The sequence below is a fragment of the Cucurbita pepo genome, chromosome LG08 (genome assembly GCF_002806865.2).
Source record: "Cucurbita pepo subsp. pepo cultivar mu-cu-16 chromosome LG08, ASM280686v2, whole genome shotgun sequence".
NCBI classification, from domain to species: domain Eukaryota; kingdom Viridiplantae; phylum Streptophyta; class Magnoliopsida; order Cucurbitales; family Cucurbitaceae; genus Cucurbita; species Cucurbita pepo.
The window spans coordinates 1513915-1537483 of NC_036645.1; the positions used below are offsets into that span (position 1 = coordinate 1513915).

General features: G+C 38.9%; 7 protein-coding genes across 18 annotated transcripts in view; 2 read left to right on the plus strand and 5 right to left on the minus strand.

Annotated features, from left to right (window-relative positions):
* Positions 1-341, minus strand: part of LOC111799908 (putative TrmH family tRNA/rRNA methyltransferase) — a 4628-nt gene extending 4287 nt beyond the window's left edge. Inside the window, exon 1 of the mRNA XM_023683420.1 lies at positions 212-341. Within this exon, the coding sequence (XP_023539188.1) occupies positions 212-320 (109 nt within the window). The 5' untranslated portion in view covers positions 321-341. The remainder of the gene's footprint in view (positions 1-211) is intronic.
* On the minus strand, positions 282-4646 carry LOC111799905 (putative E3 ubiquitin-protein ligase RF298). 5 transcript variants are annotated; one of them, XM_023683416.1, is made up of 4 exons: positions 4328-4644; positions 4151-4186; positions 1672-3840; positions 282-919 (listed from the first exon to the last, which is right to left on the minus strand). In XM_023683416.1, exons 3-4 carry the CDS (start codon positions 3832-3834, stop codon positions 377-379), a joined length of 2706 nt encoding a protein of 901 aa, XP_023539184.1. In that variant the 5' UTR covers positions 3835-3840; positions 4151-4186; positions 4328-4644; the 3' UTR covers positions 282-376. The 5 variants fall into 5 exon arrangements, with proteins under 5 accessions (XP_023539184.1, XP_023539181.1, XP_023539183.1 ...); XM_023683413.1 differs by lacking the exon at positions 4151-4186; XM_023683415.1 differs by having other exon boundaries at positions 1672-4186.
* A 1783-nt stretch (positions 4647-6429) lies between these two features.
* On the plus strand, positions 6430-7973 carry LOC111799914 (BSD domain-containing protein 1-like). Its single transcript, XM_023683429.1, has one exon. It carries the CDS (start codon positions 6527-6529, stop codon positions 7808-7810), a length of 1284 nt encoding a protein of 427 aa, XP_023539197.1. The 5' UTR covers positions 6430-6526; the 3' UTR covers positions 7811-7973.
* Positions 7974-8575: 602 nt separating this feature from the next.
* Positions 8576-12538, plus strand: LOC111799911 (protein FAR1-RELATED SEQUENCE 7-like). Of its 2 annotated transcripts, none has more exons than XM_023683424.1 (3): positions 8576-9033; positions 9145-9441; positions 9953-12538. In XM_023683424.1, exon 3 carries the CDS (start codon positions 9988-9990, stop codon positions 12271-12273), a length of 2286 nt encoding a protein of 761 aa, XP_023539192.1. In that variant the 5' UTR covers positions 8576-9033; positions 9145-9441; positions 9953-9987; the 3' UTR covers positions 12274-12538. The 2 variants fall into 2 exon arrangements, with proteins under 2 accessions (XP_023539192.1, XP_023539191.1); XM_023683423.1 differs by having other exon boundaries at positions 8579-9033; positions 9948-12538.
* Positions 12539-12658: 120 nt separating this feature from the next.
* On the minus strand, positions 12659-14228 carry LOC111799916 (membrane protein PM19L-like). Its single transcript, XM_023683435.1, has 4 exons — positions 13980-14228; positions 13654-13873; positions 13500-13545; positions 12659-13077 (listed from the first exon to the last, which is right to left on the minus strand). The coding sequence occupies exons 1-4, from the start codon at positions 14101-14103 to the stop codon at positions 12958-12960; spliced, it is 510 nt and encodes a 169-aa protein (XP_023539203.1). The 5' UTR covers positions 14104-14228; the 3' UTR covers positions 12659-12957.
* A 427-nt stretch (positions 14229-14655) lies between these two features.
* On the minus strand, positions 14656-19718 carry LOC111799912 (glutamine synthetase leaf isozyme, chloroplastic). Of its 4 annotated transcripts, none has more exons than XM_023683427.1 (14): positions 19671-19718; positions 19165-19430; positions 17553-17592; positions 17343-17446; positions 17220-17268; positions 17021-17127; positions 16851-16938; positions 16635-16763; positions 16465-16539; positions 15992-16045; positions 15876-15913; positions 15618-15777; positions 15478-15538; positions 14656-15127 (listed from the first exon to the last, which is right to left on the minus strand). In XM_023683427.1, the coding sequence occupies exons 2-14, from the start codon at positions 19416-19418 to the stop codon at positions 14988-14990; spliced, it is 1299 nt and encodes a 432-aa protein (XP_023539195.1). In that variant the 5' UTR covers positions 19419-19430; positions 19671-19718; the 3' UTR covers positions 14656-14987. The 4 variants fall into 4 exon arrangements, with proteins under 4 accessions (XP_023539195.1, XP_023539196.1, XP_023539194.1 ...); XM_023683428.1 differs by having other exon boundaries at positions 19165-19433; positions 19671-19716; XM_023683426.1 differs by lacking the exons at positions 19165-19430; positions 19671-19718 and adding exons at positions 17794-18062; positions 18300-18503.
* On the minus strand, positions 19718-23519 carry LOC111799915 (guanylate kinase 3, chloroplastic-like). 4 transcript variants are annotated; one of them, XM_023683434.1, is made up of 3 exons: positions 22731-23519; positions 21830-22131; positions 19718-19740 (listed from the first exon to the last, which is right to left on the minus strand). In XM_023683434.1, exons 1-2 carry the CDS (start codon positions 23342-23344, stop codon positions 21858-21860), a joined length of 888 nt encoding a protein of 295 aa, XP_023539202.1. In that variant the 5' UTR covers positions 23345-23519; the 3' UTR covers positions 19718-19740; positions 21830-21857. The 4 variants fall into 4 exon arrangements, with proteins under 4 accessions (XP_023539202.1, XP_023539199.1, XP_023539198.1 ...); XM_023683431.1 differs by lacking the exon at positions 19718-19740 and having other exon boundaries at positions 21617-21946; positions 22017-22131; XM_023683430.1 differs by lacking the exons at positions 19718-19740; positions 21830-22131 and adding an exon at positions 22216-22545 and having other exon boundaries at positions 22616-23519.
* Between the last annotated feature and the right edge of the window lie 50 nt (positions 23520-23569).

Sequence of the window (23569 nt, forward strand, 5' to 3'; positions counted from 1 at the left end):
AAAAAAAAAAAAAAGAATCTTTGCCTAAATGTGATTTTAATTAATCAACTTAGATCGCAAGCAAACTAGACTAATTTTAATGCAAACATTAATCAAAATATCCTAACAAATCCCTTTTTAACAAATTATTAGAGAGGGGAAAATGAGAAGGCAGTTGAAATTTTTGGATGCCAAATTTCTTAGATGCTCATAAGTTTAAGATAAAGTGTACCTTGTTCAACAGTTGCTGAGGGATGTGTGTAAGGCAAGCATTGATAATAACCAACATAGTAGGCAGACTTGGTAAGGTAAGGTAATTCATATGCATTATTCCATTCCATAGGAGTCCCACAACATTATTCAAAAACACTCAACTCAACTCATCACGAAAAACTGATTACGAGCGAGTATAACGGACTGGAATACGCCGCTGTATCGGGCTCCTACAAGAAGGACAATCTTTCATACCTTGTTTTTCATGTAGTTCATTGCAGGTTGTGCACACCACCTGATGGGCGCATGGAAGAAACACTACCGACATCTCCTCCGAAAGACACATTACACACTCCCGTTCCCGCTTCACACTCCCAGTTCCAGAGTACTCGTAAAGATCCTTCATCGATTCCGAGACATTCGGGGTCCAGGACTCGTTGTGATCTGTGCTGTTTCTGGTATCTACAAGCCTACTGGCATAACTTCCGTCTATGCCTCTCTTAAGAGCAGCAATTCTGGAAGAATCTGTCTTAAGTCTCAACTGAGATATTTCTTTTTCAAGCTTTTGGATATCGCTTTTGTACTTCAAAAGATTGTTTTCTGCTTTCAATTTTATTGTATCCTCCTTTGCTTTCAATGAAGCTTCAATTTGTTCTCTCTCCTTTCTCAATGAAGCAGCCTGCATGAGCAGCTCATCTTTTGCTCTCGCCTCCATTTTCCCTCTACCCTGAGATACGTTCCTTGTTAATGAGAAAGGGCCCACAAGTTGTCACGTAATTAATACAACTAAGAGAAACAGAGAAAGTCAAGAACGTTGAAAACCAATGAGAAACATATCTCAAAACTAGGAACACAATCACAAAACTCAAAGGAAATATGTTCAAGATAAAACATACAGCATTTCAGAATTTTTTTTCTTCTTCTTTCGGGGGGGTATAAACAAGGTATATAATGCTCAAATCTTCAGAAGTTCATATGTTGTTGGAGAAGTAAATGCGTCTTATGTAAAACGATGCAAACGAAGACCAACCAAGCAAGAAAAGACGTATAAGAATTGAAATTTAATATCGAGGAAAATAAAAACAAATGAGGTAAGGTAATCTTAATATTGCACCTAAAATGAGATGCAACATCCACCTGTATAAGAAAAAAATCCAAGGATAACAATTTAAACCTTTTCGTAACTTCTCCATCGAGTATGAATCTTTTAAACAACATTCGTAATGCTCAACAGCAGCAGAATTAGCTAAACAATAGGTTCAACAAGGAAATGGGAGAACATGCTCTAATGTTTTAAACGGGGAGAAAACATCAACCTTCCTGTGAAGTAATGAAATTTTGATAAACCATCCAATTTATTGTCATTTTTCTTATGACCCCATCAGTTCTACAGTTGCAAGTTGCCAAATTAATAATCAAGGCACAAAAGATTGTAGCTAAAACTCATAAGAGAACAAAGAATAAATTGTTAAAACATACCTCAAGTTGTTCCTGGACATCCCTGGCCTGCTCAAGTTCCTGTATTAGTTGTTTCAATTTTCGTTTTTCGACTGTGTGTTCTTCCTGAAACAACATTTTCGTCTTCTCCCATGATTGAACGTTTACTAGTGTTTTCTTTTCCCTCTTAGAAACCTCCTGATAGGTAGCAGCTGATTCTGTAGCCCGTAATTTTGCAACCTCCATCTCCTGTCGTAGAGCAGCATTCTCCACCTCAAGCCTTCTAACAGCAGAGTTAGCAAGTTCAACCTGCCCACTAGCCTTGCACAATGCCTGTTCCATCTCAGAAAGCTTCTTCTTGGTATTTTCCTCCAAAGTCTGCTTCTCCTTTTTCAGCCGTTCAACTTCCTCCTTTTCTTGCTTCAAAGTCTTTAGTTCAGCCTTGTCCTTACTTAGCCTCCTTGCAGCCTGCATGACCTTTTGATTGGCCCACTCCATCCACTCTTGCAACTGACTTTGTAATTCCCGAGCTCTTGGTACTAATTTCAAAACCATCTCATCCTTCTTATCCTTAGGAAACCACTGCCCAAGGGACTTTTCATAAGGCTTCTCAACAAAACTACTCGTAGAAGGCTCAGCATTGCAGCTGATAGGCACCGAGGGCTCATTGCTTTTAGTGGGCAAAGAAAGAGAAAGATCGGTTTCAGCTGCTGGTAGTGCAGAAGAAGTATTAGTAGCTGGTAATGCAAGTGGTGAACTAGGTGCAGGCATTGAAGATAGTACATTGATCTTAGAAAAAGGAGAAGCATTTTTATTGTTTTCCAAGTTAAATGATAGAGAGGAAGAAGGAATGTCGATGGTGGTAGGATTATGGTTTCCATTGTCTTGGGCCACATCAATTCCCATAGCCTTGCTTATTTTCAGCGAAGCATTCTTAAAGTTTACTGCAGTGGAGCCTGAAACAGACTTTAGTTTCTTATCCAACATCAAACTCCCCAAACCAGTCACCTTTCCAGCTCTTGATGGGCCTTTCGGTCCATATGTTCGAAAGTTTTTATCCACATGAAGCGACTTTTGTCGTAGCATGTATTCTCTCTTCGTTATATTAGAATGAACCCTTCTGCTGCTCCCAGTTTTTTCTTCAGACACGGAAGTTTGAGGGTTTCCACCCACATTAAATGATTCCCTAGCAACATCAGAGGTAGAATTTTGCAGTTCTTTATCTGATACTGATACACTTGTGAATAATGGGTCCTTTGGTTTAGTAAGATTAGGAACTCCTAGAGTGGCTGGTCCATCGGATTGAGAACTATGAGCACAGCTGATTGGAGAAATTGGCTTAAGAGGCTTAGGAAAATTCAACTCAGAGCTTTTGGCTTCTGCTTTTAACTGTGGGGTAGAGTTAGTTGAACCCTCATTCGAAGTCCCATCGCAGACAACTGCGTTAGACGGGTCACTATCCATTGTACATGCATGAGATACACTCATGTCACTGACCAATAAGCACCACATTGCATCGCCAGTGCTGAAGTAAGGCCTAACCTCTCGTAGAACACAAACTAATTCAGCTAAAATATATTTTTCTAGTTGCTGTAAATCCTCAAAATAGTGTTCCCTAGATTGATCAATTTCTTGGCCACTTCTAAGGAAAGCTAAGGTATTGTCCACTACATTCGACATGATATCTTTACAACCAAAACAAATGCCAGACCTCGAGACGGCTTTTATAGCAACCTCTTCAGTGAATCCAGAAGCAACAACTTTCTTGATTGCAGCCTTGAATATTGTGTCTAAATTGCATAAAATTAGTTCTACCAGCTGAGCTTCTGTAAGGTCACTCCAATCAACATCTTGGAACTCATCAACTTCTAGTTCCCCTCTTGGCCAGTCTATCCCAACATCAGGAGAGCCTCCATTGGACAATCCGAGATCGAGTTTCAATCCAGCAGAAAATTCTTGACTAGTGCTACACAGGTCACACGCACCGATTTGCCCCAGACTTGAACTAATCTCAAATTTCTCAGCTGAAAAATCATAACTCGGACATTCATCTTGAGATGAAGATGTGATCTTATTCAGGTCCCCTAAAGGTGGATCTGCTCGGTATTTCCTCTTATTCCTACTTCCTTTTTCCTGGACAAGCACTGAAGAAGGCCCATGGTTGCTATTAGCAGGACAACTCGGCTTAGCGACCATTGATGCCATTTATCACTGTACAAGACAACAATGTATGAATACCTTAATCTAGCTATCATTTTTCCTCTTTCTCTCGTGTAGATAAATATACACTTCACACGTAAAGGTACCAAACTTCTCCCATACCTCAATGCAGTTGGAAAACCATGAATATCAATTTTATGCNAAAAAAAAAAAAAAAAAAAAAAAAAAAAAAACAGAACTATCATCGCATGAATGAATCATAAACACCTCAAAATTCATCAGCTGATGGTACAAACAAAACCAAGAACTAAACAATCCAGAACCTGGAGTATTCATCTAACTAAGAAACTAAAACGCATACCTCGAATCTCAGTATTAAAATCGAGATAATCAAAATCTGCGTCGGAAGAGAATAAATCAATCACAAAACAAACAAACACCGAAAGCAGAAACTGAAGAAGAATCTAGACATGGAACACGAGCAAAAACTACATTCATCCAGTACCAAATTCATCGCGAATTGAATACAAAAACCAACCTCGTAGATCCAAGGAACTAAAAACTTAACGACCAATTATATATTGGGAAGAGAGTGGTAAAAGAACAGAAGAAGAAGATCCTCCTCTCCACCAAACAGAAACTCGAGAATTGAATGTTGAAGAACCAGCAGGGAAACAATCCGCAGAAACGCACCCGATTCAAACTGGCGAGTTGGAAGAATCGAAGACCGGAAGGAAATACAAAAATCAGAAGAATATCGATGAAATCAGAAAGCGAAATCCATGTAAGAAGCTTTTCTTTCTTTCTTTTTTAATTTCTTGTGGTTTTTTTTTTTTTTTTTTTTTTCGGTTCTTATTTTTCTTGCAGCTTAGAGCATAGCTTCTCTCCCTGACTGAAGATTTTGGCCTTAATGCTTTCTTTTTGGCTTTCTTCTTAACCTAACCAGAGTTATTTGAATTGCCTTCTCTAACTTACCATGGTTAAGTACCTACCAATCTTTTTATTATATATATATATATATAAATGGAATAATTTTTAAATTAGTGGCTAATATTTAGAGTCTAAGTACTATATATATAATGCACGTTAAAATTGTCTCTTGCTGATGTAATAAATATTACTGAGTTTCAGAATTTTTCAATTAAAATTTTGAAAATTATTTTCTTTTCACGATAATAAAGATTTATATATATTGAAAAAATCTTTTAAACCTTTTGAAATTCAAGTTCATTGAATCAGTGACTCAAACAATTCAGATAAAATTTATAGAAAATGTTCTATATAGCAAAAATGAATTGAATTCTATCCGAAATGCTAATTCAACCCAAGTTATAGTTTGGATTGGGTTGGTCAGAGTTGTCAGGAATTAACCCAATTTTTTTTTTTTTTTGTATTGGTTGAAGTTTAATAAAAATAAAATAGTTAATTTAAATTTTTTAAAATACTAGTATTTATTTATTTATTATTACTTTAAAATAATAATTGAATGACTTAAAATAAAAATAAAATTTCTAAATTTAGGAATTTGTTTGGGTAGGTTGTCGGTTTTCTTATTTAAAAATTCTTATATTTATATAAAAATATATTAATGACGTCATTTATGTCAGCATGATATACATATGTTGTGTTTTTTCTCAAACAAAAAATATTATGCAACACGTAATATGTTTATATTAATAAATAATATAAAAAGGGGCAAGTGGACTTTTGTCATATAAATTGGAATTTTGAAATTTTAGAAAGAGACATTTTAGTTTAAATGAATGAAAATTACCATACTTACAAATATTTTTAAATATTTAAAAGTTATTTTCTATTTTTTAAATTATTTAAATAGTTTAATTAATTTTGAACTTTATTAAAAAATGGATTTCTAGCGAGAGCGTATAAAAGATCTGCTGAATGTTCGAAGTGTGCTCTTCTATAAGCAACGAACAGTGATTGTGTCTTCTTCATCAGTGACGTGACAGTTTAACGAGTGCTTCAACTCTTATCCCAGAAATTAGTAGTTATTTTGAGCTAAAAGTCAACCTTTGACGTTTAACCACAATCCAAAAGGACCTTAAATCAATATTAATTTGGAATTAGAGGATCAAACCAATGAACACCGATGATTTCTTCTTTAGCAGCGGCATGATGATTCAACGAGTACTTCAAGCCTTGACCCATGAACTAGGGATGATTTTGAGTTTGAGGTCGGTCTTTGGTGCTTACCCACAATCCAAAGGACCTCACAACAAGTTACGTTATACTTATCTTCACTCTTCTTTGAAGCTCACTGATCCTAATTAATACGTAATTTTTTACTTTTTTTTCTAAAAAAAATTAAAATTTGATATAAGTTAGTGACAATATCCTTAAAATATAAATTTATTGATAAAATAATATTTATAAATTTCATAAAATTTTGGGCCAAACAAAATTGTTTTGAGATGGGCCCATGAAGGATATCTGATGGGCTTGGGCCCATTTTGAACATAGTGTTTAGTAAATCAATATAAATCTATTAGAATGCAACCAAATTGTCCAAAACTAAACCTGATTTTTGTTAATACCGTAATTAAAAAATAATAATAATAGTAATAAATAAATAAATTTCTCTTTATAAATAGCCCACCGGCAAGCTTTTTCAATAGATACATCTTATTCCACTTTTGCCCCTCCCATAACCGGTCGTGATCATTATTCATTTTTTCAGGAAGCTCCCAATTCAAAATCTCGCATTCCATTTGTTCCCATGGATCTGTTTTCAGTCTTCTCTGCCGACGGACCTTCGGAACTGTCCGATGCGGAGGAGGAACAGGACGACAACGACCACGACGATGATACGGTTTCTAATATCTCCAATACGAGTTCTGCTTGGAGCTTCGGCGGCCTGATCAAGACTCTCGCCACCACGTCGGAATCTGTAATTTCGAACTACCGCCGTGAGTTTGAGGAATTAGGATCCGGATTGAAGAAGGAGACATCGGTGATTCGAGACGTCGCATCGCGTGCCGTGAAGGACCTTCCGACGACGCTCGATGTCGGTGCGTCCGTTGCGCAGGAGTCGCTGGAGTCGGTTGGCCAAGCCATTGACGATATCGGTAGTGCCGTTTGGAAATCGACTTCGAAGATTATCTCACATGGTAGGGATACGTTATTAGCTTCTGATCTTGTTTCGGGAAATCATGAAAATAATAGCGATGTTGTTCTTTCGTCAAACCAATTAGGAAGTAGCAATAGTAGAAATCTCGAATTCAAACAGTATAATAGGTTCAATACGCAATTGATTGCGATTCAGCGAGACCTGGATACGTATTTGGAGGAACCTAAGGATTTAGAGGATTACAAAAATTGGAAATTAGGTTTTGTATTGGAAGATAAAGAACAGGAAATCGATAATTTGATGAAAGAAAGCGAGGATGTTCGGGAGATTTATCGGACGATAGTTCCAAGTACAATCGTTCGTGAGGTCTTCTGGAGTAGATATTTTTACAGGCTTCACAAGCTTAAGCAAGCAGAAGAAGCCAGAGTTAAGCTCGTGAGGAGAGCCATTTCTGCAGAAGATGAGGAAGATTTGAGTTGGGATGTTGACGATGACGATGAAGAAGAAGGGAATAATGCTGAGTTGCAGTCAAAGGGTGAATCCAGTGGCGCTCTCAGTACTGAGAAGAGAGAAACTGACAGTTCAGAGAGTGCCATCTCAAAGAAAATTGCTGTTTCTGATGATGCAACAGAGGACAGTGATAGGAAGCTGGAACAGAAAGTTGGTGAAAAATTGGCTGCAGATGGAAGAGGAGACAGTGGTGATTCCTGCAAAGACAGCGACATTTCGATCATTTCCAGTCGGTCTTCCGGGGAAGAAGAACTTGGATGGGATGAAATTGAAGACATTGGAACCATTGATGAGGCCAAGAACAATACCTCTAGTAGTGGCAGTGCACAAAAGATTGGTTTGATCAAGCGGCTGATTGTGGCAGAGGAAGAGGAGGATCTGAGTTGGGAAATTGAGGATGAAGATGAATGTGCTAAATCATGAAGAAACTAAATTTTTGTTTTCTTTTCAAAATCTCAACTTACAGTTCATAGACTCCATGATTTGGTGACTGAAGTCTTTCGTTGATAAAGCATATTCATTTGGGTTGTGATTACTGTTCATATCTCATTGTCCGTTGTATAAATTGGCTCCTCTATTTGTTTCATCTGGGTGTTGATCACAGATTACAATCACTTGGAAGTTCATAACTTCCAAAAATTATTGAATGAGGCAGTTTAGTGGTTGTCTCATCATAATCGTCGGAGGTAGATTTCTATCTTCCCTAATAATCATCTGATACAAAATTGTCAATCTATTGAGCGATGGGATACGAGAACTTCTTTTGCTATTTCTTTANGGTAGATTTCTATCTTCCCTAATAATCATCTGATACAAAATTGAGGTATTTTTATGTATATTCAACCGCGTAAAATTGTCAATCTATTGAGCGATGGGATACAAGAACTTCTTTTGCTATTTCTTTATTGTACATTAGATTATACAAAATTGTCATGAATACAACTCAACCAATATTGAAATGATTATGAAATCGATTGAACTTTTAAATATTTTGTTAAATTTATGTATTTGCGCAAATTCTATTGTTTTATGAATGGAGTTTCGTTTAAGAAAGATTAATATATCTCATGAGCTTGAGCTCGTTATAGTTGATGAAATTAAAATTTTAAAGTTGTTGANATTATGAAATCGATTGAACTTTTAAATATTTTGTTAAATTTATATATTTGCGCAAATTCTGTTGTTTTATGAATGAACTCGAGTTTCGTTTCGACAGTAATCTCCCGACAATAAGAAAGATTAATATATCTCATGAGCTTGTTATAGTTGATGAAATTAAAATTTTAAAGTTGTTGATCCGTTCTCAATTTTTGGTATGTGAATAAATTTAAGAACAAAATCCATTTGAGGAGTGATTAGCTTTATAGTGTTGATGCCACCTGCAGTGTACAGTTTGAGAGTAGATCAAAAATGGAAAGAATTATGTTCATATGATGTTGAAGAGCATCGTGGACTTCCCGTATAGAAGAGCGCATCTCAGACGTGTCAGAGTGGGTCGGTGGATGGGCAGTGGCAGTCTGGTAGAGACGAGGACAAAGATGATGAAGCTCATATGTTGTAATCAACCACCGCTGTTCATCACAGACCCTCTTCTAGCCCTTGGATCTAGATGCCCAGCAGATCGCTGCGGTAACTCAGCCTTTCACGTTAGTCTCTCTCTCTCTCTCTCTCTCTCTCTCTCTCTCTCTATATATATATATATATATATATATTAAAGATACACATATAAATAATATATATATATATATACCACACAGTGTCGCGATTGATTGTTACCCTAACGAATGGTCAAGCCCTAGGGGGCGAAGGTTGAAGAGGATGAGGGGCATGGCCGGGCGGAGAGGGAGAAGAATTTTCCGTTTGGGTTTTGTGAGAATTCCGATGGTGCTATCTCGCGGCAGAATGTATTCATAGAGGATCTCCGGTGAGTTTGATATGCTGTAATAGAGGGAATTGTGTCGGGGGTACGGAGTCCTTGCAATCTCGCAACGCTTTGCTTCTCTCTCTTCATTGATGGACAAGCTTTTGGGCACTAACTTGACGAACGTCACGAGGTAGAATTTTTGTTCGTTCTATTGTTCCTTTGAATTTGCCTGTTTTCTTCTTGTTCGTCGGTTCATTTCATGGGGACTGGTTTTTGGTTGCCTGAGGATCTGTGATTCTTCTGATTTCAGTTCGTTTCTCTGTCTTTTTTCATCTTTTTACACTTGGAGAATTTCGTTGGTTCTTCTGTCTGTGATGCATCTTCTACAGTAGGAAATTATGGAATTCTATTTCGTTATTTGAGATTGCGCCATAAGAATATTCTAATAGAAGAACTGTACGCTTGAGCTTACTTGCTTCAAGTTTTTAACCCGCTTCTTCTCTTACCAAGTGATTCATCTTTCTGGAACTATCTGTTCTTATGCTGTTCTTTTCATAAGATGTCTTTTGTTTCTACTTTTGTCTATGCTCGAAAGAATCTTGCCTGAAACTGCAACCTCGGGAGCTCATTGCTTTGTTGTTGTTTTTGGTTTCTTGTTCATTTGCTGTTATTTGATGTGTGTTCTGTAATTTGCAGTTCAGATACTGATCTTAACAATGAACAGTGTGAGAATGCTATGATTGTGAAGGCATATCCAATTGATATGGTGCGTGCAACAGATGAACTGGGTGGAGAGAATGATGGGAATTGTATGCTTGAACCATTTGTGGGGCAAGAGTTCGATTCATCTGATGCAGCACTTAATTTCTATAGTTCATATGCACAGCGTGTTGGATTTAAAGTTCGAATAGGTCAGTTGTACAGATCACGAACTGATGGTACGGTATCATCTCGCAGATTTGTGTGTTCAAAAGAGGGGTTTCAGCTTAGTTCACGCACAGGCTGTCCAGCAGTCATACGAGTACAGAGGCGTGATTCTGGGATGTGGGTCATTGACCTTTTTCACAAAGATCACAATCATCACTTCGAGCATGATGACGGGGGGGAAACCCTTCCTACTTTTCAAGTTAAGGCTCCTAGATCTGCAAAATTGACGGTTAATGTTTCTCATAGACGAAAAATTCATCTATTCAAGGATGTTGAACATGCCTTCTCCTGTTCTTCAGGAATTATTGATTCAAAGCATTTAAATGAGAGAGGAAACGTAATACCACCAAGGGGTGAGCCTTGTGTTGGTCTGGAGTTCAATTCAGCAAATGAGGCATATCAGTTTTATAATGCATATGCTGCAAATGCAGGATTTAGAATACGCATTGGTCAATTGTTTCGATCAAAAAACAGTGGTTCAATTACATCGAGGCGATTTGTGTGCTCTAAGGAGGGATTTCAACATCCATCAAGATTAGGCTGTGGGGCGTTTATGAGGATCAAGAGGCATGAATCTGGAAAATGGGTTGTAGACCGCCTTAAGAAAGAGCATAATCATGATCTTGAGCCTCAACCAGATACTCAAAAAAGAAATCTAATAGTTTCCAAAAGGTTCACAGGGGAACTGAATGGTGGATTCGAAGGCAAGGAACCAGTTAACTTGAACTACGGGATCGTCATCAAGAGAACTCGGGAGAACAAAATTGGTAGTGATTGGTACCCAGGTCTTTTTGAATATTTCCAATCCAAGCAAGCAGAAGATACTGGATTCTTTTATGCTGTAGAAGTTGAGAATTCTAACTGCATGAGCGTTTTCTGGGCAGATGGAAGGTCTAGATTTTCTTGTAGTCAGTTTGGTGATACCATTATCCTCGACACTTCATATAGGAAAAGTGCTTATGCGGTTCCATTTGCTACTTTTTTTGGAGTTAATCACCATAAACAACCTGTTCTTCTTGCCTGTGCTTTAATTGCTGAAGAATCTGTGGAATCCTTCTCATGGCTGTTTCAAACGTGGCTTAGAGCAATGTCAAGTTGCCACCCACTTTCAATAATTGCCGATCAGGACAAGGCGATCCAACAAGCAGTCGCCCAAGTCTTCCCCCGAACTTTACACTGTTTTTCATCGTGGCAAATCCGGAAAAAGGAGCAAGATAATCTTAACATGCTGGATGAAACTTTTAGATTTGAGTATGAAAAATGCATTTATCAGAGTCAGACTGCTGAAGAATTTGATGTTGGGTGGAACATGCTTGTGGGAAAGTATGGGTTGAAAGACAATGCTTGGTTTAAAGAGATGTACATAAAGCGTAATAACTGGGTTCCATTGTTCTTGCGGGGAACATTTTTTGCAGGCATCCCCACGACTGACAATTTCGAATCGTGTTTTGGTGCAGCATTCAATGCTCAAACACCACTTGCAGAGTTCATTTCTCGTTACGAAATTGGGTTGGAGAGACGCCGTGATGAAGAAAGAAAAGAGAGTTTGAACTCTCTAAACTTACAAGGTTTTCTGCAAACAAAAGAACCAGTAGAAGAGCAATGTCTAAGGCTCTATACTCACGCAGTGTTCAAGGTGTTCCAGAAAGAACTCCTGCACTGTTACAGATATCTTGGGTTCAAAATTTACGAGGAAGTGGCTCTCAGCAGATACCTGGTGCGTCGCTGCGAAAATGACAATGAAAAATGTGTAGTCACAGTGATATCGACAAACCTGACGGTGAATTGTAGCTGTAAAATGTTTGAATACGAAGGGATACTGTGTAGACATATTCTAAGGGTGTTCCAAATATTAGGAATAAGTGAAATTCCACCCCGCTACATCCTACACAGATGGACTCGAAATGCCGAGTATGGAACATTGCAAGATGTGGACACAGATGGTGGCCCTCAAGAACTCAAGGCCGTGATGCTATGGAGTTTGAGAGAAGCTGCTTGTAAATACATTGAGGCTGGTGCAACATCTCTTGAAAAGTACAAACTTGCATATGAGATCATGCGAGAGGGTGGAAGGAAACTCCGTTGGCAAAGATAAATATGGAGGTTAGATAGATATCTCTGTTCTCAATTTTATACTGCATGCACATGCACTATTTCTTCTTTTTTTTTTTTTTTTTTGGTTGGTCAGTGGATGCATGCACTTCTTCTTCTTCTTTCTTTTTTTTGGTTGGTCAGTGGATGACTTTAGATTGTGATCCAGAAACCATGATATTGAGTTGTGGGGATGATCCTTTTCTGGATATGTCATACCTGAATGTTTATAATATGTAAATGAAAAGAATTTGGATTACTTAGAATGAGTTTATATTTGAATATAGCGTGAAACCAAGCATAGTTCAACTAGTTAAACTAAAAGGTTATAGGCTCGAATCCAGACCCTCGTATATTGTTGATTCTTTGAAGTGATACAACTCGTATAATACTTGAAGATAGATCAATTTTCAGGGCAGTCGTCTAGACAATCACCATGAACTTATAAACAACAATTATCCAAGCCTTTTTTTTAATTTAATTTTGTATTTTCAAGCTCACATGTTATAAGATTTAAAAAGAAAAAGGCAAACAAATACAGGTGACATATCACCTCAACATCAAATCCACACGGAATCAATACATGAAAGAACACAATTAGAAAATTAAAGAATTACAGAAAAAGAAATCAAAAGGGTGTTTGAAGTTCCAAGCTATTGGTTTGTACATGTATTCATGCATGTTTGGTTCAAACCCTTCCTCCAATTCGGTTGCTACTAACAATCATCTCTTCAACCCCAACTTGGATAGCGCCTGTGCATAACAATTGAGTTGCACTTGTGATGATTGTCATTACCTCCAAAGTCCTCTGTGTACAAATACAAATATTCCACATTTCAATCTTTCAATCATAGAACCATCTATAGAACCATGTGATTTATAGAACGATTTCTAGTTCTATAAAGTAGTCTTGGCCTTTCAATTGTCGTTTTATTTCTAGTTTTATTAGTTCGTATTACGTGGATTGATAAAGTAGAATAATGTATATGAACCACGTATGCAACTATGTTAACGAGATCGTATAGCGATATAGAAAGTACCAAAAAGGAAAAACAAGTCATTAAAAAACCCTTCCTTCTTTAGGGTCTAGATACTTGTGTACTTGAAAAGCTTCTAGCTTGAAGACTTGAAATTGGAATCTAACAAACATTACCCAACAAGCTTCTTCAAGAATGAAAGTAAGAAAAAAAGTTAAAAAGTGGGAACTGTTCCAAACAATGCCTGCCTTACCAAGTTTCCATCTGTCCAACCAAGTTCAATTTCTTTCCATGCAAACCTGGAAAACAGAGTAAAGAAAACAGTAAATTATTAAATACGAAGTTCATAATCAAATTACCATTGGAAAACTGATTTATTGTAAAGAGAACAGAGAGGGAAAAATTACCCCATAGCAAGAACAGTGACTGCCCAAGTTGCAAGAGAGGAAACAGATGCTGTGTGTACGTTTGAGGCATTCCATTTTGAGACATTGGTGATACCTGTGGCTGATGTTGCCATTCCAACAATCCCAGCAATCAAAGAGAAGATAATAAAGAATCCCGTCGCCATGTTTCCGATGGGGAAGTACATCGGAAACAAGTGGGCTGGCAGTGTCAACGTTGATGCTACAAATTCATACAAAAAGAACATTTAGAGAGACCCAAACTTACTACTAACATTCGGATTTGTTGTATATGGTTGATAAAGTTGGAGACGTAAGTTGAAAGTTACCTGATTCAAAAGACTTCTCTAACGCGTGATTTACCGCCCACGAAGCAATGACAGTGATGATGAAGTAGAGTACGAGATTAAGAACTAGAAGGACGGAAACTGCAGATTGCACTTGAGTAGCCATGGATTTTTGGAGCTTAGAGAAGCCAAGAAAGAGAATGAGAGAGAATGAAGTCACCTCCTTGCCCTGAGTTCATAAGATAGATGATATAAAGGGACATACATATATATATTTAAGCCAGAAGTTGTTCTTTTCCCACAAAAATCAAAGAACAGTTCATCTCCAGGTTAAAAGTATTCCTTTATTTCATAACCAGAATGAAGTTTCTTCAGTTCCAAGGAACGGCCAAAGTTCCTTTCCAATTGTTAAGCTTGCCTCATAAGGGAGCAAAGAACAAGATTCCATTCAAACTAAACCAAGATTGAATCATTGGAATAAGAGATAAGGAAGAAGGCTGTTCAAGAGCCATGTTATACAATCATTTTCTATCTCTAAAGTAAAGATAGAACAGCTTTTGATCCACAAAACTCACTTGGCTAGAGAAGAAACACAGAATCAATATTTAGTTGTTTTAGTACTTGTATTACCCTCTTTCTTTTTTAGAAATGAAGTTTGTAGTCTGCTAAACAATTTAGAACATGTCACGGTAACTAGATCGATGATTGAATCCATTCGTAAACAACTGAGAGGTATGCGAAAATTCATAACCAGATGGTAAGTGATCAAGAGGCACTGTCCAAATCGAATTGAGTAAACATTCAAATAAAATGAACATCTGCAAGGTACACAGATGAAGTTTCTTTTTGCTCCAAAAGATTATTTTTTTTTTTTGTTTTTTGCATGAATGATTGTTCTGAAAAGCTGACTGGAAGACTTCAAGACCTTTATTTACAAAAGGTCTCTCTCTGCATAATCTAACAGAATGAGGGAAATTCTTCTCCTTGGTTGGTAACTTAACTTAATCAACTGAGAACTTTGCCCTCAAGACCAAATATGACTCATTGGCTCTAGACCTTCAATGCCAGTTTCTGAGCAGCAAGTGCTTCAGCTTCGAGTGTTGGCTCCCACAGTAGTGTTGATTCTGCCAGCAGTGAGGTCACGACGTATGGGTCCATGTTTGAAGCGGGACGTCGGTCTTCCAAATAACCTATTGCACGACAACATCACAAGGACATAGTACAATCAATGAAGTGTCACTGCCAAGAATTCTATGGTTCATAGAGTATCAGATAACAGAAGCAGACTCCAACATTTGAAGAAAGCTTCTTTGGTAATGCAAGTGGTTTTTACTCCTAATTTCAGTTTTCTCATGTTCAGAGAAAATGAAGCTAAAATATCGCTAAAGCGGGAAAAAAAACCCGTTTATACGCTCGTTAGACTTAGTGCCTTCTTGTTATTGAACAACAGTGGCAACATCTTTTAAATTAGCTCCATATTATTGAATAACGAAGAACGAATATTAATAGCGTTTTATTCCTGAAATGATATAACACATACCTTTGCCTTCTTTCTCAGTGTCACGTCCCACACGGATCGAACAACCACGGTTAGCCACTCCCTGCAGTTGAAATTTTCAAACTTGTTCCAAATAGTATTTGTTCAGGACAAAAGAGTGTGTAGCAGATGTTCAGACATACCCAGGAAAAGGAGTTGATACTTGCTGTTTCGTGCTTCCCTGTCAACCTCCTCTCATTTCCTTCTCCATAGGCACTGATATGCTCCTTGTGGCGAAGAGACAGATTCAGAATAGCCTTCTTTATGACTTCAAACCCTCCTTCCTCTCTCATGCTCTTCGTACTGTAAATGAATGGATTGCTCATCAATTCTAGCCACTACGAAGACATTTCATTGTTGTACAATGATCATATTCAATGAAAGGGAATGCATTCAAGTACCTGTAATTGGTGTGGCATCCTGCTCCATTCCAGTCACCCTGCCCATGAAATGAATCAGACAAGTCCACTTAACCAGTCCATTCCAAGAGTAAATTGGACCTAAAAGTTTAAGGTACCTCAATTGGTTTTGGATCAAGTGAGAGAACCACCCCAGCTTGCTCGGTAATTCTCTGTCAAGACGGAGGAGGAAACATGAGTCCACACATAAACCCAACTAAAATCTCGGTCGAGGAGCAAAGCAACTCGACCCAAGCATCTTCCTCGAGCCCACCACTTCACTTTCACTTAGGCCCGAAAAAAGTCAGTGGGGGAATAGACTCAAGCATCTTATTTACCGAGGAGCAAAGCAAACATACACTTCCATGTTTTTACTGATCTACAGTCAGAAATCTATTTACTCTCAACTTTATCAATATAAGGTAACTTCCTATGCATTCACAATTCTGTGCCAAGCTAATTGCAAACTACTTACAGTAAAAAGTTATAAGTTTTATTCGAGGATGACGAAATGAGCAACGTTATCGAGATTAAAGAGAGCATCTATTCGAGCCTGGTAATAGAGGAAGTTTAGCCCTTCAAGGTTTCATACCTCAAGAATGTATCTAGCACACCAAATATGATCTCCTGCTTCAATCCCAACACTAGGACCAACTTGAAACTCCCACTGCATGGAACATGTAGTTAATTCGAAGGATTATATGAGCCGTAGAATACCGCTCGATTCGACAAGATTAGACATCAGTGAGAACAAGAGAGAACCTGGCCAGGCATGACTTCTCCATTGGTACCACTAATGTTGATCCCGGCGTATAAACAAGCCTTGTAGTGAGCATCTGATATATCTCGACCAAACGACTTATCGGCCCCGACACCACAGTAATAAGGACCCTGCCATGAACAAGATATCATTGCAGATGAAGTTAATATGATATTGTACAATGAAACTATAAAGATCAATATCAAAAGAACTTCAACCTGAGGTCCAGGATAAGCTCCAACAGGCCAACCTAATGGCCACTTCACATTTGTCTGAAGTAAGGTGTACTCTTGCTCAATTCCATACCTAAATTACAATGGTTTCAGTACTCTGCATGGTTCTACAGGGCACACTTAAGTTAAATGTATGACTTAATTGGATTACTAACCAAGGAACTTCATCCACAACCTTCTTGTTGCTGAAAATCTCAGCAGCTCGGTGGCGTTTGTTCGTAGGGATGGGCTCACCTGCTGGTGTGTATGCATCACAAATCACCTTCATTGGATGACGAGACCGTTAACATTCCGATATATGATATCGAAAACATACAGACTTTCGTTCTATGAGCAATGATTCTTAGAACTCACCAAAATATTGTTGCCACCACGGAAGGGATCCTTGAAAATTGCTTGAGGACTGAGGAACACATCAAATATTAGTCAGATGAAGATACTAAATGTTATTATAAAGACAAAGATCTTAGATCATACTATAGAATGACTTCACTGTCTTCCCCAGGTGCTTGTCCAGTACTAGATCCATCGTAGTTCCACTTAGGTAGCTCAGATGGATGTTCAACAGGCTTTGAAATGGTCTGATTGTAAGAAACGATGAACAAAACTCAGAATAAGAACAATGAGGATCAAATGAATTGAAGTGATGAATGTTTATTGTATACTCAGAAGCAGAAAACAGCATACCCTTGACTTACTACGCAAATCAATGCCAGATCCTCCAATCCTATGTGAAAAAACGAACCAAATAGTTTCAGATATGATGAACTTTTTGTTCTAATGAACACTCTAATCTGCTGTACGCTAAGTGAAATGCAGGTTAAGGAAAGATGAAGAGAAAANTATGATGAACTTTTTGTTCTAATGAACACTCTAATCTGCTGTATGCTAAGTGAAATGCAGGTTAAGGAAAGATGAAGAGAAATACCAGATATATTCAGCAATGATCTTGTCAGTGTATGGAGTAACGTCCAGTTTTAGCAGATCTTCCATCCTGTTTATGGTGCTACCATCAGATTTGAGAGCCAAAACTCTGAATTTTGCTGAGCTTTTCACACCTCCTTTCTTGCTCTGCTTCATAAGTAAAGAACTCCACATCTTGGGGGTTATGGGGCTTCCACCCATTGAACTCTGTTTAGTTCTCAGTTGACATTGAGTAGATGGAGCTAAAATCTGAGCCATTTCTTGCACCTACTGCTTAAATGAGAGCATTCAAAGATCAAAACAAGTTCAAAATTACATTGTTTCAGGAGAGTTCAAGCCATCAAGTGAGCTATTCCATAGTTTCATCGATCCAAAATGATGAACACAAGGAAAACACATTTAGAAACAATCCCATGTAAGAAAACAGAGCATTTGACAGTAAAACGTAGCCACATTTCCCTAAATCCATGAACAGACACAAACCCAGATAGCGAAAACTCAGGAACTTACAAGAGAAGTGCCGGAGAGTGGCAGGAAAATCGAACCCAGAAGTGGGTTTCTTCGTCGATAATGGCGGATGAAGAACAAGGGGATGAAGATTGCAGGATAGAGATAGAGATAGAGCGAAGATCCTACAACCATATAAAAGGCAAGTGTTTAAAAGAGAATTTGTTGGCTTTTGGGAAGTAGATAGGGCTGCGAGATGAATGGAGGAAATTGGATTTTGGGTTTCGAGATATAAAAGGCATTTTATGGAAATTTGAGGAAGGTATTGATTATTGAAGAACACTGCATCATTTGATTGGTTTCAGTATTAAATTACTAACAGTTTATGCTTTTCTTAGCCGAGAACGACATGGGGTTGCAGAGAATCTTGTTAATTTAGTCAACTTTTCCTTTCAAATAATTTATTTATTGTTTCTTTCAATTTCCAATCAATAATAAAATTGTTAGAAGTAGTTACTCGATATCTATGTTTGATTCTTTTAAGTCATCTTAATCCCGAACATCATAAACAAAAGATCTAACCAAACGACTGCGTTATTAAAAAAAGTTATCATAGTGATGTTTCTAAGATAGGTAATACAAACTTTCGTTGATTACCAAATTAAAAGAAACGAAAACATTTTCTAACGTATCGAGACGCCTTTAGAGTATCGAGATGAGCTACCGAATTAAAAGAAACGAAAACATTATCCAGCGTACCGGGACGCCTTTCACGTGAGTATCTACAGCCACAGATAGTGTCGAAGCCCCGGAAAGTAGAACTTTATTGAGATTTCACTTAGGAGTAGTATGATAGTAATAGTAACAACCATGTTGGATATGAAATNGCTAAGTGAAATGCAGGTTAAGGAAAGATGAAGAGAAATACCAGATATATTCAGCAATGATCTTGTCAGTGTATGGAGTAACGTCCAGTTTTAGCAGATCTTCCATCCTGTTTATGGTGCTACCATCAGATTTGAGAGCCAAAACTCTGAATTTTGCTGAGCTTTTCACACCTCCTTTCTTGCTCTGCTTCATAAGTAAAGAACTCCACATCTTGGGGGTTATGGGGCTTCCACCCATTGAACTCTGTTTAGTTCTCAGTTGACATTGAGTAGATGGAGCTAAAATCTGAGCCATTTCTTGCACCTACTGCTTAAATGAGAGCATTCAAAGATCAAAACAAGTTCAAAATTACATTGTTTCAGGAGAGTTCAAGCCATCAAGTGAGCTATTCCATAGTTTCATCGATCCAAAATGATGAACACAAGGAAAACACATTTAGAAACAATCCCATGTAAGAAAACAGAGCATTTGACAGTAAAACGTAGCCACATTTCCCTAAATCCATGAACAGACACAAACCCAGATAGCGAAAACTCAGGAACTTACAAGAGAAGTGCCGGAGAGTGGCAGGAAAATCGAACCCAGAAGTGGGNTCTCCTATGGCGAACTCAAGGACCTGATTGTACAACCAATAAAACAGTGTTGTTGTTCCTTGGTTTTAAAAGATAGTTGAGATTATAAAAGATTAGATTGAGTTTTCTGATGAACATAGCATAGCATCAGAGTCCATTCTGTTGGCCTTGGTAATCTACAATGTTGGTTTCAGTGTACATTTTCAAATTTTCTTATATCAATATGTTAATACAAGTCAGTTTTGGCGAAAGATAAACCGACCCACGTATGATCCAAATTATAGATCTGTAATAGTCTAAGCCCATCGCTAACCGATATTGTCCTCTTTGGGCTTTCTCGTTCAGGCTTCCCTTTAAGGTTTTTAAAACACGTCTCTTATAAAAGGTTTCCACACTCTTATAAAGGGGATCTCACAATCCACCCCCCTTGGGCCCCGATGTGGGATTTGAAATGTTTCGTTCTCCTCTCCAACCGACGTGGGATCTCACAATCCACCCCCTCTTGGGGCCCAATGTCCGGTGTCTGGCTCTAATACCATTTGTAACAGCTCAAGTCCACCGCTAGCAAATATCGTCCGTTTTGGCCCGTTACATATCGCCGTTAGCCTCACAATTTTAAAGCGTGTCTACTAGAGAGAAGGTTCCACACCCTTATGAGGAATGCTTCGTTCCCGATTAGGGAGAAAGTTCCACACCCTTATGAGGAATGCTTCGTTCCCGATTAGGGAGAAGGTTCCACGCCCTTATGAGGAATGCAGACCAGGGAGAAGGTTCCACGCCCTTATGAGGAATGCTTCGTTCCCGACCAGGGAGAAGGTTCCACACCCTTACGAGGAATGCTTCGTTCCCGATCAGGGAGAAGGTCCCACACCCTTACGAGGAATGCTTCGTTCCCGATCAGGGAGAAGGTCCCACACCCTTACGAGGAATGCTTCGTTCCCGATCAGGGAGAAGGTCCCACACCCTTACGAGGAATGCTTCGTTCCCGATCAGGGAGAAGGTCCCACACCCTTACGAGGAATGCTTCGTTCCCGATCAGGGAGAAGGTCCCACACCCTTACGAGGAATGCTTCGTTCCCGATCAGGGAGAAGGTCCCACACCCTTACGAGGAATGCTTCGTTCCCGATCAGGGAGAAGGTCCCACACCCTTACGAGGAATGCTTCGTTCCCGATCAGGGAGAAGGTCCCACACCCTTACGAGGAATGCTTCGTTCCCGATCAGGGAGAAGGTCCCACACCCTTACGAGGAATGCTTCGTTCCCGATCAGGGAGAAGGTCCCACACCCTTACGAGGAATGCTTCGTTCCCGATCAGGGAGAAGGTCCCACACCCTTACGAGTACCCTTACGAGGAATGCTTTGTTCCCGATCAGGGAGAAGGTTCCACACCCTTACGAGGAATGTTTCGTTCCCGATCAGGGAGAAGGTCCCACACCCTTACGAGGAATGCTTCGCTCCCGATCAGGGAGAAGGTCCCACACCCTTACGAGGAATGCTTTGTTCCCGATCAGGGAGAAGGTCCCACACCCTTATGAGGAATGCATCGTTCCTCTCTCAAACCGATGTGGGATCTCACAATCCACCTCCCTCCAAGCCCAGGGTCCTCACCTGCACACCGCTCGGTGTCTAGCTCTAATACCATTTGTAACAGTCCAAACCCACCAAATTATAGTCTTCAAAAGGATGTGTGTGTGTGAGGGGCGGTCTTTAACAAGAAGGAATACTCAAAACTTAAGCAACTCAAGTAACTTAAAACATTCTCCATCAGAAGCCAGATATGGAAATCACGAGAAACCATTACATTTTANTCAAAAGGATGTGTGTGTGTGAGGGGCGGTCTTTAACAAGAAGGAATACTCAAAACTTAAGCAACTCAAGTAACTTAAAACATTCTCCATCAGAAGCCAGATATGGAAATCACGAGAAACCATTACATTTTATACAGAACTAGCTTGAACTAGAAGATCAAATAAACATGAAAACTCCTTTATTTATACCAGACATTTAATCATAGAATTCAAAAACATAATCATGCAAGCTTCAGCTAATCCACACTATAATCAAGATATCCATCTTAACAAACAAAAATGATGCCTCAAATCCATCTAAACAGAACTTTGAAGTAAATATTACCTTACAAAATGATGCCTCAAATCTGTATCTAAACGGAAGCATTTCTCTGCCAGACCTTTGCTTTCTCAGCATCAATGATGGATCCCACCAGCTTAGCCGCATTCTCCAGCTTCCCTTCTGCATTCACAACCACATAATCAAAATTCTTAACATGTCTTACTTCCTCTCTAGCCGTTGCAACTCTCACCAACAATGACTCCTTCGTCTCCGTCTTCCTATCAATCAACCTCTCCACCAGTTTAAGCTCACTCTCCGCCATCAAGAACACAAACACAGCAGATTTTCCAAGGATTTTCCTTAATGTNTTTAACAAGAAGGAATACTCAAAATTTAAGCAACTCAAGTAACTTAAAACATTCTCCATCAGAAGCCAGATATGGAAATCACGAGAAACCATTACATTTTATACAGAACTAGCTTGAACTAGAAGATCAAATAAACATGAAAACTCCTTTATTTATACCAGACATTTAATCATAGAATTCAAAAACATAATCATGCAAGCTTCAGCTAATCCACACTATAATCAAGATATCCATCTTAACAAACAAAAATGATGCCTCAAATCCATCTAAACAGAACTTTGAAGTAAATATTACCTTACAAAATGATGCCTCAAATCTGTATCTAAACGGAAGCATTTCTCTGCCAGACCTTTGCTTTCTCAGCATCAATGATGGATCCCACCAGCTTAGCCGCATTCTCCAGCTTCCCTTCTGCATTCACAACCACATAATCAAAATTCTTAACATGTCTTACTTCCTCTCTAGCCGTTGCAACTCTCACCAACAATGACTCCTTCGTCTCCGTCTTCCTATCAATCAACCTCTCCACCAGTTTAAGCTCACTCTCCGCCATCAAGAACACAAACACAGCAGATTTTCCAAGGATTTTCCTTAATGTCTCGGCCCCTTGAATGTCTACTCTCAACACAATATCAAACCCTTGTGCCATGAATTCCCTAATTTGCCTTTTGGGAATGCCCTTGTAATCCCCATACACTAACGCATATTCCAGAAGCTCGTTCCTCTCAATCATGGCCAGAAATTCTTCCTTAGAGACGAAATAATAGTCTTCTCCATCGACTTCACCAGGTCGCATTGACCGACTCGTCGCTGTCACCACAAAACGTAGCCCTTCTCGAACCTCTCTCAATCGTTTAATCACAGCGTCCTTCCCCACCCCACTTGGACCACTGATTACAATAATCAAAGGGCTCGGTTTCGGTAACAATGGCTCGGAGCTAAACCCAGAATTGAGCGAAAACTCGAGTGATCGCAGCAATTCCGATCGTTCGGCTTTGTCTGGTGGCGGAATGTTGGCGGAGAGCGGTCTTCGAGCATCACCCATTTTAGAACTGGATGAGAAAAATGTTGGGGTTCGAGGGAATGGATGAATGGGTTGGGATTTGGGTGATTTGGGGTTGAGGAAATTGGTAAGGGAAATGGGGTTGTGGAATTTTATGCGGAGATTTCCAGAGCGGGAAAGATAGGCGCCGAAGAATCTGCAAGACATGGGTAGATGAAGAACGGTGAGAGCAGCCCGCTGTATCCCAACCAATTCACTCTGGAACAGCCTTGGGGAATGGAATTTGGTTCGCTGGATTCAAAAAGTTGAAGCGCACGACAGGGTGAAATCAAATCACTTGAGAAATTTTCGGTTCTTCAAGTGGCCGAGGGAATGGCTCATGGGTTGGGTTTCACCCTAAGAATTGACATAATTGGAGGTTTCTTCTACTCA

What these genes read in the sequence shown, in the direction of transcription:
- LOC111799905 (XM_023683413.1), bottom strand. Translation starts at nt 3,834, where the DNA reads ATGGCATCAATGGTCGCTAAGCCGAGTTGTCCTGCTAATAGCAACCAT. An exon ending in ATGTCCAGGAACAACTTGAG is followed by an intron (nt 920 to 1,671) that starts GTATGTTTTAAC and finishes AACGTATCTCAG; the next exon opens with GGTAGAGGGAAAATGGAGGC.
- LOC111799912 (XM_023683427.1), bottom strand. Translation starts at nt 19,418, where the DNA reads ATGGCTCAGATTTTAGCTCCATCTACTCAATGTCAACTGAGAACTAAA. An exon ending in GTGCTAGATACATTCTTGAG is followed by an intron (nt 16,046 to 16,464) that starts GTATGAAACCTT and finishes CCGTCTTGACAG; the next exon opens with AGAATTACCGAGCAAGCTGG. An exon ending in CACTGAGAAAGAAGGCAAAG is followed by an intron (nt 15,128 to 15,477) that starts GTATGTGTTATA and finishes GTCGTGCAATAG; the next exon opens with GTTATTTGGAAGACCGACGT.
- LOC111799911 (XM_023683423.1), top strand. Translation starts at nt 9,401, where the DNA reads ATGGACAAGCTTTTGGGCACTAACTTGACGAACGTCACGAG. An exon ending in AACTTGACGAACGTCACGAG is followed by an intron (nt 9,442 to 9,947) that starts GTAGAATTTTTG and finishes TGTAATTTGCAG; the next exon opens with TTCAGATACTGATCTTAACA.
- LOC111799914 (XM_023683429.1), top strand. Translation starts at nt 6,527, where the DNA reads ATGGATCTGTTTTCAGTCTTCTCTGCCGACGGACCTTCGGAACTGTCC.
- LOC111799916 (XM_023683435.1), bottom strand. Translation starts at nt 14,103, where the DNA reads ATGGCTACTCAAGTGCAATCTGCAGTTTCCGTCCTTCTAGTTCTTAAT. An exon ending in AGAGAAGTCTTTTGAATCAG is followed by an intron (nt 13,874 to 13,979) that starts GTAACTTTCAAC and finishes ATGAATTTGTAG; the next exon opens with CATCAACGTTGACACTGCCA. An exon ending in GTCACTGTTCTTGCTATGGG is followed by an intron (nt 13,546 to 13,653) that starts GTAATTTTTCCC and finishes TCTGTTTTCCAG; the next exon opens with GTTTGCATGGAAAGAAATTG.
- LOC111799915 (XM_023683431.1), bottom strand. Translation starts at nt 23,344, where the DNA reads ATGTCTTGCAGATTCTTCGGCGCCTATCTTTCCCGCTCTGGAAATCTC. An exon ending in AGACGAAGGAGTCATTGTTG is followed by an intron (nt 21,947 to 22,016) that starts GTGAGAGTTGCA and finishes TTGTGAATGCAG; the next exon opens with AAGGGAAGCTGGAGAATGCG.